Source organism: Sebastes umbrosus, chromosome 20 (assembly GCF_015220745.1).
Source record: "Sebastes umbrosus isolate fSebUmb1 chromosome 20, fSebUmb1.pri, whole genome shotgun sequence".
Taxonomy (NCBI): domain Eukaryota; kingdom Metazoa; phylum Chordata; class Actinopteri; order Perciformes; family Sebastidae; genus Sebastes; species Sebastes umbrosus.
In genome coordinates this window covers 13,526,702-13,546,795 of record NC_051288.1, presented here as the reverse complement: position 1 = coordinate 13,546,795, position 20,094 = coordinate 13,526,702, and the positions used below count along the sequence as shown (strand labels likewise).

Here is a 20,094-nt window from a genome sequence, read left to right as displayed (position 1 = left end):
CAGTAAAAATGTCAGTAAAAGATAACTTAAAGATAGCTTTTATAAGCTTGCAAAGTATAGGAACGTTTTACATTATGTAGACGTGCAGCTAGACATGAAAGTTGAGCCAGAAGCAGTTTGTTTAAAAAATACATTCCAGGAGTTCCCTCTCAATTTCCTGCTGAAGACAGAGACAATATTTTCACTGAAAATAAGCTCAGCGTGACAGTTACCTCATTAAGCTTTCTATGATTTTGAATTGGACATGCAGACAGGATGTTTTTAAGAGTTTTGCAAGGAGATTTAAAGAGATAACATGAGGAAATAAGCAAAAGGAAACAAGTTTTGAAATTACAAAACATACACAGATGCAGTGTGTTAAAGTTTACAGTACAAAAGGCAGGTTTACAGCATGAACAGTTTACCAGCATGTACAGCCTCTGGTTGGTTGATTCAAATTTACATTGGCAGCCAAGTAAGCAGTAAAAGCAGACCTGGCACTGGACCCACTCATTTTACAGCTAAACAGTACACTACAAGATGTTTCTGAAAACATTTTTTGAAAGAAATAGGCATTAAAGTAACAGAATATTGATTCATATTTGATCAGCGCTGCCTAGTGTGACCGTTTGATCGGAGTTTGTGAGTGACTGACAGCTGCTCAGAGACGGCGGGCTCCAGCTCGGCTCTGATTGGTTGTTTTCCTCCGGTCTGTTTAATCTTACAGATGCCATTAGGAGCACCGGAGGACACAGAAGGACACATGTTTTTTTTCAGATGACTTGTCTCATGCACTACTGTCAGGATATAGTGACTGTTTTATAAAAATAAATTTGCTCCATTTCTACCCACTGCTGCTTTAAGTAGAAATCCTGACAATGCACACATCAAACAGCAATACAAATAAAGAAGACATATATTATAAATAGAAAATATGTATTTGCTTGACCTACAAAACCACTAAGATATTACACTTCAGATATTGCACGTTTACTGAGTTGTATTGGCTCTATATACAAGTGATAAATAAATAGTGGAATAAATATGCACAAAGGAATAAACTGCAGTTGAAATGTAAACATCTGTAGCATATATACATACAAAAGGTGCAGTTGAAATGAAAAAAACCCAAAGAATACACATGAAATTCTTTTGTTTTCTGGTGAACATTTTGTTCACCTCTGGTTGGCATTTACTGCAGTCTGCAGCCTTGCAGGGTGCTGCTGAACTCCTTATGGCCACAGCATGGAGCATGCTAAGTATCACTAAGTAAAACAGTGAGGTGAAGAAATAAAAAAAATTCTACTATCTTTTTTAAAAGCTTTGTACAAATAGTAATAACCTGTTTGATAGAAGGTAACTCAGGAATGTGATTTAATCTATTTACACTCTGCTCGCTTGAACTTGGGCATGTAGCCCAAGGCTCAGGCTGGGCCAGATTCATACAGTCTAAGTAACTCACCAGATTGTCTTTGGCATTGCGTGCCAAGTATCTTTACACACAATCAGGTGAGAGAGATGAAGACAGGATTTACACAAACAATAGAGAGAACTGGTAACCTGATGAGACATTTGTTGCTGGCATTGTACTGTGAAACTTGATAACTCTGCATATGGGCTGAGAAGCACAAAATACACAGAGTTTTAGCAACAGCTAGTGGACATACATTGCATTTGAAGTTGATATTCTGGAGACAAGTCGCTGGGGGAAATAAATAGGAGTGAGGTGGAAACAGCTCAACTCAGCCTTTACCTCAGATATAAATTTAAAATCCATATATTTTGGAATATTGTACAAAGTCAAATGTCAGTAAATGCAATGGCATATATGTAAGTATAACCCCATACTTCTGGGAAGACCATTGCTGAATGATTACATGAATTTAAAGGAAGACACTGCAGGTGAATAGAGTAAAACATTTAATCAATAGACATCACCATGAAACTCCCCCTCTTGATTACTTACATTAAGCCAATTATTTTTTGCATTAAAAGTGAGACATGATCTTATTAAATATGTGCTAATTTGCATACATTTCCAGAATAAAAATCTGAACACTTATCCAGTGTTCAGATTTTTGAAATGAGGAAGGCACTTGCAAATGGCAAGGTAGTACGCAATGTAAACCATACTTTGGTGTTTAATTTTTTTACCTCTTTGCTCAAGTTTTCATTAAATTTCTTTTTACAAAATGAACCAAAATACTGACAACGAGGAAGATCTTGGGTAGATAATAATGAGAATAAATAGCCTATGAAACCAAATTTAAATCATACCCTCTAAAACTAAAAAGAAATCAGGTTTGAATTGAAATCAAACACTATTACTAAGCCAGGTTCAAAATTCTTGTTTCATTTTGTTGACATATAAGAGTCAAAGGTTTTGCAGAAGGAATTTGTTATTTATTATCTTTCCATAAATCAGAAAATACTGTCAACAGCCATAAAAATGAAATGACAAAAAAAATTATAAATAAATAAATTAAAAAAATCAGGCCATGAATGATATATGAAAAAAACCTAGGTGAAAACCATAGACTGTACGGTAAAAAACCTTCAGAATATAGATAGGAATGAAACTGGAAAGATTGGTGTATGTAAGTGCTGCTGAAGTGGAGATTTATGGCTCAGAGCAAATCATTTTGAGAAAATGTCCATTAAAGGTATTGTAAAAGTCCATACATGAGGTAAAACATTTTAACTACTAGATATCACCATCAGAATCAGAATCAGAATCAGAATCAGAATCAGAATTGTGTTTATTGCCAGGTGTAAGAGGTATACAATAGGAATTTGCTTTTGTTTAGTTGGTGCAAATAAGCAGTATAATAATAACAAAAGAATAGATAAAAACGTTAGAATAAAATAAGAATTAAACAATTTAATCTCTACCAATATACAATATAAGCTATAAACAAAAATAAACATGATATAAACAGATAGTGCAAATATTGCCGGGTGTGCAAACAATCAGGTACCATGAAACTTCCCCAGTTGATTACTTACTTTTTTTTTGTATAACAGGTTTTCCTACATTTTATGTTTGAATATGTAAATGAGTCATAATCTAATGTTAACTTTATGTTAATTAGGATAAATCTACAAAGTGTAGTAAAATAAATGTTTTGGATGTTTTCTTTCCACTAGTCTGAAAGAAGACATGTTATGGAAGCAAAATAGCCAAAAATCTCAAAATTGATCAGTGCATGAAAACAATGTTTTTGTCTGGGGTGTCTCTGAAGAAGTTGGTAAAAAATACCTTTCTTCTCTTTTACATGTTTTACGGTAGTATTATCTTAGAAACGGAAGTCGTCTGTGACAACTTCCTTGACGACAACTTCCTTGGCAACAACAAGAAGCTTCAGTGTATTCATGTACTAGCATGTTTAACTAGCTAAATGTATCCACGGAGAACGTTTTCTGACTTGCTTCTTCAATTTAAACGTCGTTTTATTTTATTGTAATGTGTGTTAAGTTGTAACGAGCTCGTAGAATACATAATTCCAGCTAATGCTAACTGTAAAGTTATCTTGCTATCCTATAAGCTAACCTAGCTAGGACTGCTAACACATGGATTGACCAAACCACATGTCTATTTGACGAAATGAATCCCCGCCAGTGGTGTCGTTCAGTCCAGATATTTATCGTCTTGTGTGGACGTTTGGCTCACGCAGCCACAGAACCAGGCGTCACTCCCAGCCCTGTAAATGGTGAGCCTTTCAGCTCAACAACCCCTGCCGCAGGCGGTGCGGTGGCCGTGGACTCCGCCAGTGTAGGCACCACTGAGGCGGTCACCCTGGTCTCCACTCTGGTGCCCACTCAGGACTCCACTTTGAACTCCACTCTGAACTCCACCCTGGACTCCACTCTGAACTCCACCCTGAACTCCACCCTGGACTCCACTCTGAACTCCACCCTGAACTCCACTCTGAACTCCACTCTGAACTCCACCCTGAACTCCACTCTGAACTCCACCCTGTCTGAAGCTCCCTCTATGGTCACTGAAGCGCCCCCTGCAACCACCGTCCAACCTCTGGTGATATCAGAGGGTAACTTTCAGTACACCTGTCTCTTGGGGTTTTTCATGTCATGTATTCGCTCTGCAGCAGTCTTTTGTTACAGAGGTGCTACATGATCCATCAAAGTGTCTCCCACTTTTTATGCAAGCCAGACCCAATTTAGTTTTGTAGATCTATATATAGAGACTTTATTGTCATTGTCATTGAAAACAACGAGAAACAGTTTAGCAGCTCTTGGCAGTAAGAGCAAACATTAAAAGCAAACATAAAAACATTCAAATCAAAAAGTAAACAAATAAAGGGGTCATAAAGTGCAGGTGCCATGATTATGGTTCAGCAGCTAGTGTTCTCAGCCTTGGGGGGTGGGGAGGGGTTCTACACACTTGACTGCCTGTGGGTAAAAGCTATTTCGTAGTCTGTTTGTTTGTGTTTTAATTGTCCTGTATCCCCTAGGGGAGTAAACAGTCCATGTCCAGGGTGGGTGGGGTCTTTAGAAATACAGCTGGCTTTCTTGCAGAGCCGGCCAGCGTATAGGTCACTGAGGGGTGGTAATGTGGTCCCAATCACTTTTTCTGCCATCCTCACCAGCCGTTGCAGGTCCTTCCTGTCCTCTACTGTGCAGCTAGCAAACAACACAGTGCAGCAGTAGGTCAGGAGGCTCTCAGTGGTTGCCCAATAGAAATTAATCAGCAGGTGTTGAGGATCTATGGCTGCCTATTAACTATTTTAGGTGCCCCTTCCTAGCTGCAAGCCATGGGACCCAAACTTTTTTTGTTATCAAGGGTGATAGTTTACAATATTAATTTGTGTCCTTTTTAAAAACCATTTTTAGACAGCTTTCAAGAAACATAATCAGTAAATATCTCTTTTTTTATAGAAAACAATCTGTAAAAAACATTCTGTTGTCTTCCTCTGAGTTAAGTTAAAATTGTGCCAAATTTACCGAAACGGTTTCGATGGAAATTAGAAAGTCTTCCTCGGCATGCAGTTCAATTCCACTGAAATCAGGAGAGATCACGTGAAGCATCTGTTCACAGCGAGTCGCTTCCTGAGTTGAATGGAATTGAAGTGACCTTCACCTTAATGTTTACACTCTCACACATCTCTCACACACGTCTCCAGCCACCGGGACTTAGGGCTGCACTGATTCAACTTTTTCAGTCCTGATCAGGGTCTGAAATTAAGTTTTTTCCTCACCTACCACTGTGGCAGGTCACTGAACATTTCTACCGGCCACTAAATGTTTTTGTCTGCCACTTCTGAAATCTATGTAGAGTGTTTTAGAATTGTAAACACTGAATCAGTACCAGACAGTATAAATATGGAATATATCATGTAACTTTAATCCCTGACTATTTTAAATTTAGGAATTTCTTTTTAAAATGATATTTTAATATAAGGAAACATATCTGCCATGGTGGCAGGTGACCTGAAATTTCTACCTGCTATAGCCAACATTTCCCCTGTATTTGGCAGGTGGCAGGTGCTAATTTCATTCCCTGGTCCTGATACCGATAGCGATACCTGGGCTTTGGGTATCAGCCGATACCGAGTACTGATCCGATATCAGTGTTTAATTTATAAGCCGAATGCCGCACTGTGTGGAGGCAACTGGGATCATTCTTTTATGTGTGAGGCAACATTAGACATGACTTAAACTGCTTTCCTAACTTTGTAAAACAAAATGTAACAATAAATACATAGATATGAATTTAGTGAATTGTTATTTATTATTAAAATAATAAATAGTACTCCAGCAACTTGGTAAAAAATCTTCAATTTAACAGGAATTACAATTCAGGTGTTAACCTTTTTAATGCAGCAACAAATTGGTCAAAATGTAAACAGGAATTATAATTCCAGTATATAATGTATATAGTATACAAACATAAAATTGAATTTAATAGATTGGCTCCAATGTCACCGATATCCGATCCAGCTATTTGAGTCAGTATCGATCCGATGGGGTATCGGTATCGGTGCATCCCTACTGACAGTTGCAATCTGTAAAAGCTGCTGAACTAGAAAACTATTAATTAACAATATCTCAGATCCTAATGGGAGACTCTTAGTTAGAGCTTGTTTAATAAATATTAGTATTAATTAAAGTTTCAACTCAACATCTTGGCAGTTAGATCTAAGTCCTTTCCTTTTTTCTTTTATGTTTAAACCTTTTTTTTATTGTGTTTTGCAGGATTATACAACATTTGTATCAAATAGAAAATCACCTTTTATTATGTGCCATCAAGGAACAAAGACCTGAAGTTGTCCTGACTAACTAACACAAGTCTTTTCTGTCGTTATCCAGGTTGTCTCTGTGATTTAACCCCTGATTTCTGTGACATTGGCTGCTGTTGTGACACATTTGATTGTGGTATTGCGAACTTGAGCACTGTCTTCACCGGATGTCCACAGAAAGCCATGTAAGTCTTCTGCACATACTCTAAAGTTACAGCACATAAAGCACATATTTTTAGTATTTAAACAAGTGTATTTTTTATATTACAGATCAGGAGTTTGCATTGAGAAATGGCTGATGTTCAGAGCTAACGTGGATTTGTCTCTCGTCACTGTGACTGACTCCTTGTTTTGTGTCCGGCCTGAAGGTGAGTAGCTGTAATAAGAATACATTCATTCAAAATTAATTGGTGCCGTCACCAGAGAAATCCCTGGTTATGTTACAGCTAATGTCGTAAGAGTCTATCAGTGAGCAACATATAAGCATCCCCCACTAATACTGTTAAAAATCTGCATCTCCCAACAGATAATTCACCCCAGTCCCTCCCAGCTTTACCTCAGTATCCAGCTTTAGGGGACTCGTACCACTTCTCACCACCAGCACCTACAAGCAGCCGCCACAGCAGAGATTTCTACAGAGTAAACAGATAATGATGTTTTCCTGTTCACAATATTGTATCTAAAGTATCAAAAGTAATACACTTTTAGACAGTTCTAAAACTGAATCGGAGAGTATATCTTTAATAAACGAAATGCATAAAAGACTAAGAGTCTTTTATTTTTGTAGGTCGATGATGTCATCCAGACGTATTACTCCAACTCGGCCGTGCAGGGTCTCCTCCGTCAGCCGTCTCCAGGGGCTGCTGCTGCGTTCTGTATCGACCGCAACCCTGCAAGTAAGTTCACACCAAGTGAGAAGTATGTTAAACTGTTGTTTGTCGCAGTGTAGCATAGTTTCCCCAAAAGGTTTTCAAGTCCAGACCTGCCATCTGGGTTGAAGCAGCAATAGGTAGAAATGGAGCAAATATGATTAAAATAAGTTATTTTTATAAAACAGTCACTATATCCTGACAGTAGTGCATGAGACAAGTATTCTGAAAAAAATCATGTGCCTCTGTGTCCTGCCTTGCTCCTAACAGCATCTGCAAGATTTCACAGACCGGAGGAAAACAACCAATCAGAGCCAATCCGGAGCCTGCCGTCTCTGAGCAGCTGTCAATCACTCGCAAACTCTGATCAAACGGTCAAACTAGGCAGCGCTGAAATATGAATCAATATTCTGTTACTGTAATGCCTATTTCTTGACTCAAGTGTTTTCAGAAACATCTTGTAGTGTACTGTTTAGCTGTAAAATGAGAAAGTTTGTGACCCGGCAGCCATGTTGAGATCAATTGAGGAAATACCAAGCATCACCCACCAGCCGGCGCACACTTTCTCATTTTACAGCTAAACAGTACAGTACAAGATGTTTCTGACAACATTTGAGGGGAGAAATAGGCATTACAGTAACAGAATATTGATTCATATTTGATCAACGCTGCCTAGTTTGACCATTCGATCGGAGTACGCAAGTGATTTACAGCTGCTCCCATTGAATGAACAGCCTCTCTCTTTGAAATGACCTGTGATTGGCCAAAGTCTCTTGTCACTGGCTAGATTTTTTAAAGCCTGAAAACCATGAGGAGGTGCAGAAGTCTAGTTTTCTCTCAGAGCACTTAAATTACATTATGCTGGAAGGTTATTATGGATTTTTTGTCCAATGATGCCAAAGTTTTGTGTGAAGGACTTCCTCTTTTCAGGATGAGCAGTCTTTCTCGTGTCACTCTCTCTGAGCACCAGTAACAGCAAAATTACATAAAATCATATTTTCCCAGAAGACCCCTTTATCTCCCATAAGGATTTCCAACAGTCCCTGAAGTACTCTCACTACAGTTGATAGTAATTGCCTCCCAAATGACCAAGCTCGGACTGAATCTGCAGGCATTTTCTTTTGTATATTTAACTATTTTTTTCTAAATAACTTTTGTTTTCCTCTGCTTGCAGAGTTCTTGAGGTCTGTGTCTCTGTCTTGTACCCGCATGTTGACTCCTCAGTCGTGCACCACGGATCCACATTTCAACGCCCGCTCCTACTTCTCTGATCTGAGCCTGATCAAGGTCAGCAAGTCCGCATGCACTAAATGCTTTTACTGTATGTAAACAGTTACTGGTGAGAATGTCACAGGAGAATGAGCAGATAGGCTAACATCAATATTTTTTATTACAGATTCCAATAGTGGAGATGGCACACGTGTCAGACTTTCTGGTAAGTTGCTGATTGTACATACAGTTCAAAGCCATACATGGTGTCAGCAGAGACACTTTCATTTTGCACTTCACATGCCTCTGCACAAGTTTATCTACAGTCAGTCTATGAAATCAGCTGCCAACGCTAGCATTTGGGGTTTTCTTTTCTTTTATTTCAAGTCTTGGAGTGAAACAACATCCCTTAAACTGTATCTACAAAAAAACTGAATCTTTAGCATAAATAATTAACTTGTTAGGTGTCGTCAACTAACAAGTATGGCCTATTGAGTGTGGATTTTTTTTAAAGTAAGTTATCAGACTGTAAAGGTACAGTTTGTGCAATACAAATTATTATTTTTACACTAAGAATTAATGCAATTTAAAGGGGAATACCACAAAAATCTGAGTGTCATCTACAGTATGTCATCTCTCCCCATTCATTGTCTATGGAGCAGTTCCACACTTTATAGCCTATGACATCACTAGTTTCAGTTTTAGCACTCTAGTTTTTGGATTTGGTAGGGAGTTGTTCATGTTTAATAATATTTTTTGGATTGTCTTAGACCATAGGAATAACATGTATGAATTTTGAAAAGACGTGTTTTACTTCCAAAGTAAGGCACTGCACTAACTCTTGTTTCAGATCCCAGTTACTCCACTGTCTAACTGGCCTGCACCAAGTGTACAAAACAACTTCTGCGTCAATGTGGTGAAAAATGTGAGTAGATGAAAATTTGTGATTTTTTTCTTTTTCCTAAATCACAAATTCGTCAAACTTAATTTTCCTTTTCCTGATTCTCCCGTAGGTGGAGTTTGTCATAGGATACACGGGCAGAGGGGAACTCATGTATGCAACAGTGAACGTAGTCTTAGCTGATGTGGATCCAAATCAGTTGCTGTTGCAGACGTACTCTGTACAGTTTCAGGTAGCCTGTTAAAGCCACAGATTTCATCACTAAATGAACTGGATTTAAACTCTAAGATTAATTGACGGTCCATTTCTCTCTTCCAGCTGGCAACACCCAGTCCCACTCCAGGAGGATCGATCCCTGCTGTCGGACTTGGAGTGGGATCTCCCGTCATTGGTCGCTTTGATGGAGAAGTGATGCCTGTATCCTCACAAACATCATAAACAAGTTATTGTTTCATTTATCCAGCTAGCTTTGGGTCAATCATGCATTATTGTTCCTTGACGCTGGGTTAGCTGACCGCACTGGGGGTGTCACAAGGTGGGGAGTGTTCCTCTAACCCCCGCAGACGAGCACCCATCCTCTTCACACACAACACCGTCACCGGCTGCACATTCAGGTGAGTACACTATTTTTGCTTCGCCTCTATCATCTAGTTTAAACTGATGTTTCTTACATGAATAATAGTGGTGGAGTTGCTGAATATGAGTCCCAGTATTATTATTATTATTATAATGATGCAATAGTGAGTTTTTTTAATTCAATATTCACGTGTCATTTCACTCTCTCTTTGTGCTGTTTAGTTCCCCATCTAGTAACTGTTCAGAGCTGAATTCCCAGATTTACGGGATCTTGCAGGGACTTGCTGCTCCTGATGTGATCGCCATGAACTCTGGCTCCCAACCGAACTGGACGAGAGTCCTCACCCAGGAGTGTCCTGTCAGCCTGGAGGTACAGCTGAATCAGGAATTCAAAGTATTTAAAACCCTCCGGCGAGCCTGACAGACTTCACTGTCTTTCAGAGGCTGTAGCAGGCTCAGTTTAAGAGCTACAGAGAAGGTTTCATATGAAACTAGAAAACCTATAAATCCACTGTTACCAACCATGTCATGTTAGCATGTCGAGAGGAGGCTAAATGACGCTCCAAAGTTGGGCTAAATTTTGGCGATGATTTTAGTCCCCATAGTAGCCATTTCATTGTAGTGAGACTATTTTTTTAAACTTGACCTCACTGTATAAAATTACCTGTGGTGACCTCTAGGATAATCACAGCCTCATGAAACTTTACAACCACAAATTAGAGACCTAGGGCATTCAGAGGATGGATTTTTTCTAGGTAAACAGACAATAAAGGGGTTTCTGAGCAGTTTCCAGAACAGAAGTGCTCACCATTCAATTGCCAAAAAATGCAATTCTTGCAAAAATCTCCAAATGTCAAGAGTTTTTGATACAAAATCAGAACATGGCTTTTTCTATGATGTTCCTCAAGTGGTGTCTTAATGTGGTATTTTGGAGGATTACTGATCATTTTAATCAATTCTCAAAAACGGGTCTATGGGGGTCTCTACGCGCTAGGAAAGTGTAATAAATTTGATTGTTATGTTTTTAGATTATCTGAAACTTCACATTGTGTGCCTGTGATTTTAATATATAACCTTGTGTATTTATAGTAATTTGTTTTTTTCTCTCTCACAGGAAACATGTGAATTAGGCTGTGTCCTCCCCAACTCTCTCTCTATCCGAGTACTGTGGGCCCGACAGGGTCTCTTAGACCTTCCCCAGAACTACATCCTGGGGGCCAAATACCTTTTCCAGTGTCAACTTTTCAAGGTAGGCACATAAACTCTCACACTGGGAGGCCAGCATCAAACAACACACAGAATCTCAATAATACAAAGTCCAAAATACTCTCCTCTCGTCTTTTTTCAGTGTCCTACGTCGTCCCCTATCGCTCTGACCACTGAGGTGACGTTTGTTGACACTACAGTTTACCCAGAACCCCCGAGGGGCTCGCCCCAGCCTAACTGGAAGTTTCCATTTGGCTTCTTCACTAGAGGCGCTGCTGAGCTGGACGGGCACATTGTCATTAACGGCGGTGTCACTGAGAAGGTCACATGGAGTTTAATGCCGTTCACAGTAATGTTACTAACAGGATTAGAATTCTTCACTCGGTAGTCGGATAGGTAACGGCGGAGCAGTTAGGAGGAAGCTTTGAGGGCTTCTTAACTTGAGTGAATAGTTGTATATGAAAGAATGTTTACTATGTAAATTTATTTTGTTATGCTTTTGTACAATGAGAAGAGATATCCATCCCAAGTGAAACATAAACAAATACCGTAATTTATTCTTTTGTACATTTTCAGGAATACATACATTTTTACAAGACATTTATTTACGAGTCATCATTTCACTGAGGTAAAGAGGCATTCCTTGCACACAGCTCCTCTTCTTTCTCCTCCTTTTGGTCTGGTTGGTTTCTGTGCGTTCTTCTCTCCTTTCGTGCCGCTTGGCGTACATAATTGAGGAGATGGACGATTGCAGCTGGAGTTATACCTTGCAAACGTGTAGCAGCACCCAGCTGGAGGATAAAGCATGGTATTAGTTGCATATTATATGTAACCGCACAAAAGTTAATTTCATTTAGCTGAGTCGACCATTTTCTGGTTCTTAAATACACTATACTCACAGTGCTGGGTCGAACTCTGTCCAAAATCTCTCTGACTTCCTGAGACAGAGACACCGGCAGAGAGAAATAGTCTATGTCCTGTGGGAGAGACATGTTCTCCTCTTTCTGAATTCTCTCAATCTCTTTCTTCTGTAGGTTACAGTGAGGCCTGTACACCGCTAAATAACAGGAGAGATGTCTTATTGAGAAGGAATGAACTATGTTATGGTTGCTTAAAAGAACACATTTGAGGCAGAGGAGAAGGATAACTGAGCCACAAAGACAAGACTCCCCTTCCCTATTGCCTCAAAATGCCAAAATCAGCTTTTACCCTCTATCTTGAGTCTTTGTGCGAATTCCATGTGAGGTGAAAGGCACTCTGGGAAGGCAGATGCCAACATTTCAAAGGACACATTGTTGTACTGCAGCACGTCATTACCGCTGAAAAAGAAGCCACAAAGTAACAGTCAGGACCAGAAGTCGACCCCTTTTGACTGTATCTTGAGATGAAATGTCAGACGTATTTGGCTCATTGCACTGGTGATTCCACATATTTTTGTCACTCACGTCAGTACGGCGTTCTTGCCCTCACTCATTTGCATGTCGGGCAGCTTTTTTCTCCAGGTGTGGGTGGACAGAGCGAGAGCCTGAAGCGCTGCCAGTGCATCCTGCAGACTGTCCCTCACTCTCACAGCCTCCTGGTAGCGCAAAGTGGACACACATCCGACCTCCTCGAACCCTAGCAGAGGAAAACGTTTATGAGAGGAGAAAAAAAACTAAAAGACACAAAGTAGAACAACTTGTGGGACCCCTCAGATTGTCTCACATCCTGATAATGTGTCCCAGACACTCTGCCTACCTTTCAGAGTGAGGCGGAGGTCAGCGTTGTCCGGCCTTAGAGAGGTTCGATACTCGGCCCGGCTGGTGAACATCCGGTACGGCTCTGTAACGCCTCGACTCACCAGATCATCAATGAGAACTCCGATATAACTCTCTGTCCGAGACAATGCCACTGCCGGCATGGAGAGCGCCCAACGGCCAGCGTTCACCCCCGCCCACAGGCCCTTCACAGACACCAACAAGAGTACTTGTGTGAGTATAAAGCACTGTGCATTCCTAATTAGTACACAAACTAGATCCTCTGTGCCGCCAAGCATTGTGTGACATCGCTACATGTTTTACTACCCACAATAATTGTATGGAGCCTTAATTGCTGAATATAGTGAACAGACAAACTACCTGTGCAGCAGCCTCCTCGTACCCGGTTGTTCCATTAATCTGACCGGCCAGAAAAAGACCCTGGGTGCTTTTCACCTGCAGGGCAGGGCTCAGCTGAGTGGGACACACAAAGTCATACTGCACACCATAACCTGGAAAATATAAGGAACATTCAGGCAACACAGTAGACATGCTGTATCATAGAGTGCTCCAGGGATGACGTATTTTTGTAGGCCAAGCAGGAAGTTGGCATTACGCTAGTTCCCTTGACAAAAAGACAATGGGATTTTTCCATTGGGTTTTGGATTATTGCTGAAAATAAGCTCCGTGGCGAACAAACGTTTATGATACTTACACATTTTGTTCAGCAAGATAATCTTCACAAATGAACACCACTTATGATTTTTGAAGTGTGAATGCATTCAGCAGAATAGTCCATGAGCCCAACCCCCAAAATTTGTCCGTCATGCAAATTTGGAGGGACCAAGTCTCATGGTGATTTTTTTTTTAAGGTCTATGTCCCTAGTGTTGGAAAACGCATGATAGCATTGCAGCAATGGTAGCTTTCTATGTGCTATCACTCCTTTTTTCATCCCTCCATCATTCAAATATTCCATCTTTTTGTGCCATTTTACAAATACATGTACGTACATACAGTATAAAGGAGGGTAACCTACACACAATATCATGAAGTCATATATCATTGTAAAGCTTAAACTATAATCTACCTATCAGTCACATTTTCTCGACACTTAGGACAACAGAATTTGACCTTTGACCTCAAACGTTGCAATAGGGCAAATTCTGAATGCCTCTGCAAATGCCCTTATAACTAACTTCATATTGATCTGATGTGCCCATGGATAGTACGATAAAGAGCACAAAAAGAGCTTTAACATGATATATTATATGAATAACAACAATAACAACATTTCTTATCAGAATAAACTTAACTTTGTGCAGTTTGTATCTGATAGAATGTTAAGAACTTTACATTGGATTATGTTATTGGGGCAGTAAGAAATAAAAGAAGTAAAAAAGAAGAAGTAAAACGCTAACGTTAGGCTATAAACAAATTACACCACGGGTGCATGACTTCATGTCGCCACCACTAAACTAAAGGAGGACGAGTTGGCGTGATGTTTTGTAGTCTCATTCAGCCACTTGTTAACAACTGCCTTTTACATAAAAGCTTCAACATTCACGAGTGGGATATTTACTGACATATTTTATATCGTAGAACAAAACGTTCAAATCTCTTAAACTTGTGTTAACCACAGAACTTATTTCAGGCATCTAACTAAAAACCCATTCAAAAAACCCATAGACTTCCAGATGAGGGAACTTAAACCTAAAAAGTGCTTAAATGCGACCTCATTTCCAGGTTTTATGACTCATTCCTGCAGCGCTCTATTGTAACTGACTTTTAGATGTACCGTAAATCAAATGTTACTGTGCAGATCAAACGGCAGCATACCAGGCGTGTGGATCTCAGCTCTGTGCAGGGGAGGGATTTCTCTGATGAGGCGGAGCTGCACGTCAGGGGGCATGGTCATGGACAGACCCTGAGGGTACAAAAGGTCAGAGGTCAGGCCCTCAGGCTCTAGCCACACCTGGTGCCGTCGGCCTGGGAAGCGAAGCACTCGCGACTCAATGGAGGGGCAGTATCTGTGAGAGAGACGAAGACGAGAGTTATCACACACTCATTGTACACACTGTGTACAATGAGTGTGTGTGTGTGTGTGTGTGTGTGTGTGTGTGTGTGTGTGTGTGTGTGTGTGTGTGTGTGTGTATACCTGGGGCCCTTGGCATCTTCCTGTATGTGACAGTTGAGATGAAGACTCTCCCTCACCACTCTCTCTACACCAGGAGTAGTATGGGTCAGGTAGCAAGGCAGCTGCTCTTCAGGCTGAACAAGTGTAAGTAAAAATTTAAAAAATTACTTTTGTTGACTAAACAATATTTTATAGACAGCATTTTTTTTTTTTTTTTTAGATCTTCTACACTACTGAAATTATGAAGCTTTTCCTTTAATACTAATGCTGAAAAAACTATTCAATCAATTAGTTAAAACTAAATTTAAACTTTACCTTGCAGCGTGTGTTTGTATTAAGGAAGCTGAATGGAGTTGGCTGACTGTCAGGGGGGTGAATGTTGGCCAGGGAAAGGTCTACCGAATCCTTCACAATCCTGGGAGGGGTACCAGTCCTCAGTCTGCCGATCCTCAGCCCCAACCTCTCCCTCAGTGTGTGGGACAGCCCGGCACTCGATGGAGCGTCTCCAATCCGACCCCCGGGGGACGTGCTTTGGCCCAAGAAGAGGGAGCCAGACAAGAAGGTACCAGTAGTCAGAACCACTGAGCTGGCTGAGATAGGGCCGCTTTCATTCGCTGAGACGATATCAAAGAAAGTGCAAAAATCATAAACTCATAACAGACTACTTTTTTTAATGTAACTTAAAGTGGCAATCTCAAACATTTTAATTTAAATAAATGTCTGTTAAGTCACTATCTGTAGCCAAATGAGGTAACACAATGCTGATTGAGCCTATATGGCCCACTGATGAAAGTATTGCAACATTTATATATTTGCAGTATTATGAACTGGGTGTCTGCGGTGACATTCTTGAAAAAAAATGCTGTTGTATACACACAAAAAATAGAAGTATGCATATAATTCTGAAAACTTGTAGCTCATGTACATAGAAATTGAATTTTTCTATTCTATTTCTATGCTCATATATCAACAAAAAGACTCCAGACTGCTAAATTCTAAGCACAATTTTCACTCAGATAGAAATTCTACATCAACCAGGACCGAAACCTTAAGGATTGCCACTTCAAATTAGAACATTTTGAAAGTGATTTTGCAAAAATGGAAGTGCATTTTACTGGTTGGTGCATTTGTTCGAGATCAGATGTCGAAGGAACTCCAGCTTATCTCTACTAATCTACTCATGAAGAAAATTGCTCAGAAAAAAATGCAGAGTAAATAATATTAAAAAAAGAATAAATAAAAGATTATCTGGATTTGATGATACAATTTAACGAGGACAAAAAAAAATGAAATGTGTTGATGACACTTCAAAAAATATTACAAAAACATAATGTAGAAATTTAAATCAAAGTAAAAGTGTCTATTAATCACTGTTGCTTTATATTTTTGATAATCTTCTGACCACAGTGATAGTACATTCAATATACAGTATGTGCCATCAGCTGTTTAGGTTTCCCAAGAGACCAAATAAAGTTTTTACTACTACTTATAGAGTGGTATAATTTACTACAGGTTGGTTTCCTACTAAGCTGATTAATAAGTAAAGACAAACTTGCCATCATTTTTTAAGAACTGATCGTAATAGGATAAAAGTAGCTATGGTAAACATTTGCTCCCTACCCAGACGTATCCCAGTGACTCTGTGGTGTCCAGGCTCCTCTGGGTTTGGTTCTGACACCAGCAGCTCCTCCACTGAGCCCTCCACCACCGTCAGCCTGGGAGTGGACAGCAGCTCAGACTGGATGAGAAACAGCCACATAGTTAATTCATTCATTCACAGCCAAAAAAATCTGTTAGACTAAACACAGGAAATGAAACCTGTCAGAAATCTGTGTATAAGACACCTGAATAAATTCGCGGTAGCGTTGCCGGTCCAGCTGGGCCCTCGGGCCCCACACGGCGGGGCCTTTTCTACGATTCAGGATGGAGAAATGGATCCCAGCCCAGTCTCCTGCTCGACCACACAGCCCATCCAGAGCATCTACCTCCTTCACAAGGTGGCCCTTCCCTACTCCTCCCAGAGACGGGTTACAGGACAGGGCACCTGGGGAGGATGTGATGGGAGAAGGGAGTGCGTCTTAGTGAAAAATACTCAATCAAATAAAAAAATTGATAGAGGGAAATCAGCTTTTTGTAAAGAAGGAACTGGCTGTTTCTCTCACCAATGGTTTGTATTTTCTGTGTGACCAGTAGTGTCTCCGCTCCCACTCTGGCTGCTGCCGCCGCCGCCTCGGTCCCTGCGTGACCTCCACCCACAACAATGACATCATACTGCTGTCGGGCAAGGTGACTGGCACGTCTGGAAACCAGTGAGAGGAAACTCTGCAAGGGGGGAAGCTTCTTTGTCAACATGTGGGATGCAAACCTGTAGAGTGAAGGTTAGATAGTCAGAAAATGTGGACACGATTACCTTTTTTTAGTGGTACAGAGTGAGGACGAAAGTGCTTTAATCTTTAGTTACTTGATACTTAAAAAGAATATTGCTCCATATAAAATTATTTTGATATTTAAGCTGATCTAACTACTTAATATACTACTGCTAAATTTCCTTGCATTTCTGCTATAATTTAATTTCCTCTTATTAATTCATTTCATTTTTTATTTATGAAAACTTGTCGCTATTGAAATCCCCTGTAATTGGCATGCATTTGAACCATAGTTCTCTAAGAATGACAATACTTACACCTTTCAAGCTTTTAGGGGTGACCTTTTGACATTAAAACTAAGAATGCACTAATCCAACTTTTTCAGTCCCGATACCGATACCTGGGCTTTGGGTATCGGCCGATGCCGAGTACAGATCCATTACCAGTGTTTAATCAACAAGCTGTATGCCTCACTGTGTGGAAGTCACTGGGATCATCCTTTTATGTGTAAGGCAACATCAGGCTTTACTTAAATATTGCTTTCCTAACTTTGTGAAACAAAATGTGACTAATAAATACATAGAATTACATTTATTATTTAATTATTTATTATTATTATTTTTAATTATACATACATGTACACACACATAACGTGACGATACAAAGAAGGAAAGGAAAAATAATAATATTTTTGTGCGACTTCTGTCAGTCGATAATATAAGTTAAAATGTTTGTTGTAACCCGTGATTGCTCTGCACTCCCTGCCCCTGTTTTTCTTTTCTTTTTATTTAGTTAATTGTTTATTAAAATAAGAAATTGTGCACCAGCAACTTGGTAGAAAAATCTTCAAAATGAACAGGAAATAGTGTAAGTGTAAACCTTTGTAATGGAGCAACAAATTGGTCAAAACTTAAACAGGAATTAAAAATTCCAGTATATAATACTGTATTATATAAACATAGAATTGAACTGAATAGATCGGCCCCATTGTCACTGATAAACCAGTCCAGTTATTTGAGTCAGTATCGGCCCGATATCCAATCCAGCATTGTAGTAGTAGTAGTAGTAGTATCAGTGCATCCCTAATTAAAAACACAGATTTTCACATAAAATAAATGCTAGAATAATTTACAATCCACCCAAAAGCTTTGGGCCAACCTGTAAAGTGTTGATCTATCAGATCTATAAATAGCACAGCATGTACATACCCCTTAGAGACATAATTTACATTTATCTTTGACAAATAAGTTCATTATGTATGCCTACAAACACCTAACTTCTGTATTTGATTTGTAGCCTGCCTATTTATAGGTCCACTATGCAACTACCAAATCACCTCGAGTATTAAAGGCACTTACAGATTCTTTGGCAGAAGATGAAGGAGGTCTTTTGTTTACTATCCAAAATGATGTCGGAAGACACTAAGATTCAAGGAGAGATGAAGATCCTTGGAGAAAAGCTATGTTACACAAACGCTCTGTATGGAGGCTGCCATGCTGTCTGCAGCTTACAGTCGTAATGACTGGTGTATAGGCGCACTGACAAAGTTGTTCCACTAGTTCAAGTGGGTTTGCCCAGGCATTGGGCTGTCCTTATAAGTCATTGATTAATGCAATTAAAACACGAAGCAAGATATATAAGATCTATATGTGTGTGTATATATTTGATATATGTGTGTGTATATATTTGACCAGGAATATTTCAAACCCCTGATTTGTCTTTGTGTTCAACTCTTCGGCTCCTGTGCTTGTTTTATGCATGTAAGTGCCCTAGATGATAGGGTGTATGATCCTAGACTCTAACAATTTATCATTATTTATGTTTATTTATTTTATTTATTTATCTATTTTTTTAATTTTTTTTTACTATGACTATTTTATTTTATTTGTATATTTGTGTGTATTTATTTATATTTATTTTTGTGAGTGCCCTCTGGGTATTGTCATGGGTGGGGTTGGGGGGTGGGATATCTATCAGTCCAAACATGTTTGTGCAGTGGATTGTCAGAGTTGTATTACACAAAATACAGAAATAAACTCTGTTTAAAAAAGGAAGAAACAGCAACGTGCTCCACTGTTCAGGAAATTGAACATTCTTTCAGTTTATGACATAAATATTCATCAGATATGTGTGTTTATATATAAATATATGTTCTTGCCTTCTTCTCTACCATCATTGTTTAGCAACTTCTTTAAATCTAATTCTCAAATGTATTCACATAATACTAGACAGGTTAATCATCTTCACCTGCCTTTTTACAAAACACAACATGGAACACCAAAATACATGTTACCAAGAGCTCGTTATCCTTAGAACATTTTAAAAGGAAATTATCATCACATTTAATTCATGATGTTTATTTATCTTTTGATATGTTTAGATATATTTTCTGTATGTATTTCATTGTTTTTATTGGATTGTTTTCCACTGTTTGGTTAGGTTTTTTTGCACATTTTGTGTACTTCTTGTTGTTGTTAAAGTTAAAGTTTAGATCCTTCTTCCTTTTTTGTTATTGTTATTGGGTTTTTTCTCCTGGGGTTGGTGGGGGGAGGTCCTTTGTATAAGCCTGTAAGGCTTCTTGACCTCTCCTGACACATTTCTTGTTTGTTTTCATTGTCTGGATTTTGTGCAGTTTTATATATATGCAAATGAATAAAGAAAGAAAGAAAGAAAAAAAGAAAAAAGAAAAGGTGGCATTAATAAATATCAAGGTGAAGCTGTGTAGATAAAAACAACATTGGTGTTTTGTTTGGTGACTGCCACGTGTACAGTAGTAAACCATCCCATTCTTGATTACATCACAGATAAAATCAGGATTAATCAAAAGTATCGATTCAATGCAAACACCCATCACTCCACG

At 39.2% G+C, this 20,094-nt stretch overlaps 2 protein-coding genes across 2 annotated transcripts; one reads left to right on the top strand and one right to left on the bottom strand.

Annotated features, from left to right (window-relative positions):
* The first annotated feature begins 3,287 nt into the window (after positions 1 to 3,287).
* LOC119479822 (tectonic-3-like) lies at positions 3,288 to 11,464 on the top strand. The gene is made up of 15 exons (XM_037755789.1): positions 3,288 to 3,812; positions 3,933 to 4,028; positions 6,307 to 6,421; positions 6,507 to 6,604; positions 6,763 to 6,875; positions 7,024 to 7,132; positions 8,280 to 8,392; positions 8,502 to 8,540; positions 9,165 to 9,239; positions 9,328 to 9,447; positions 9,534 to 9,632; positions 9,726 to 9,829; positions 10,014 to 10,161; positions 10,906 to 11,040; positions 11,140 to 11,464. The coding sequence occupies exons 1-15, from the start codon at positions 3,584 to 3,586 to the stop codon at positions 11,383 to 11,385; spliced, it is 1,839 nt and encodes a 612-aa protein (XP_037611717.1). The 5' UTR covers positions 3,288 to 3,583; the 3' UTR covers positions 11,386 to 11,464.
* Positions 11,465 to 11,522: 58 nt separating this feature from the next.
* mto1 (mitochondrial tRNA translation optimization 1) lies at positions 11,523 to 18,750 on the bottom strand. Its single transcript, XM_037755788.1, has 13 exons — positions 18,593 to 18,750; positions 17,031 to 17,233; positions 16,713 to 16,912; positions 16,489 to 16,606; positions 15,184 to 15,482; positions 14,890 to 15,002; positions 14,571 to 14,761; positions 13,115 to 13,245; positions 12,735 to 12,939; positions 12,443 to 12,614; positions 12,207 to 12,316; positions 11,897 to 12,054; positions 11,523 to 11,788 (listed from the first exon to the last, which is right to left on the bottom strand). Exons 2-13 carry the CDS (start codon positions 17,218 to 17,220, stop codon positions 11,618 to 11,620), a joined length of 2,058 nt encoding a protein of 685 aa, XP_037611716.1. The 5' UTR covers positions 17,221 to 17,233; positions 18,593 to 18,750; the 3' UTR covers positions 11,523 to 11,617.
* Between the last annotated feature and the right edge of the window lie 1,344 nt (positions 18,751 to 20,094).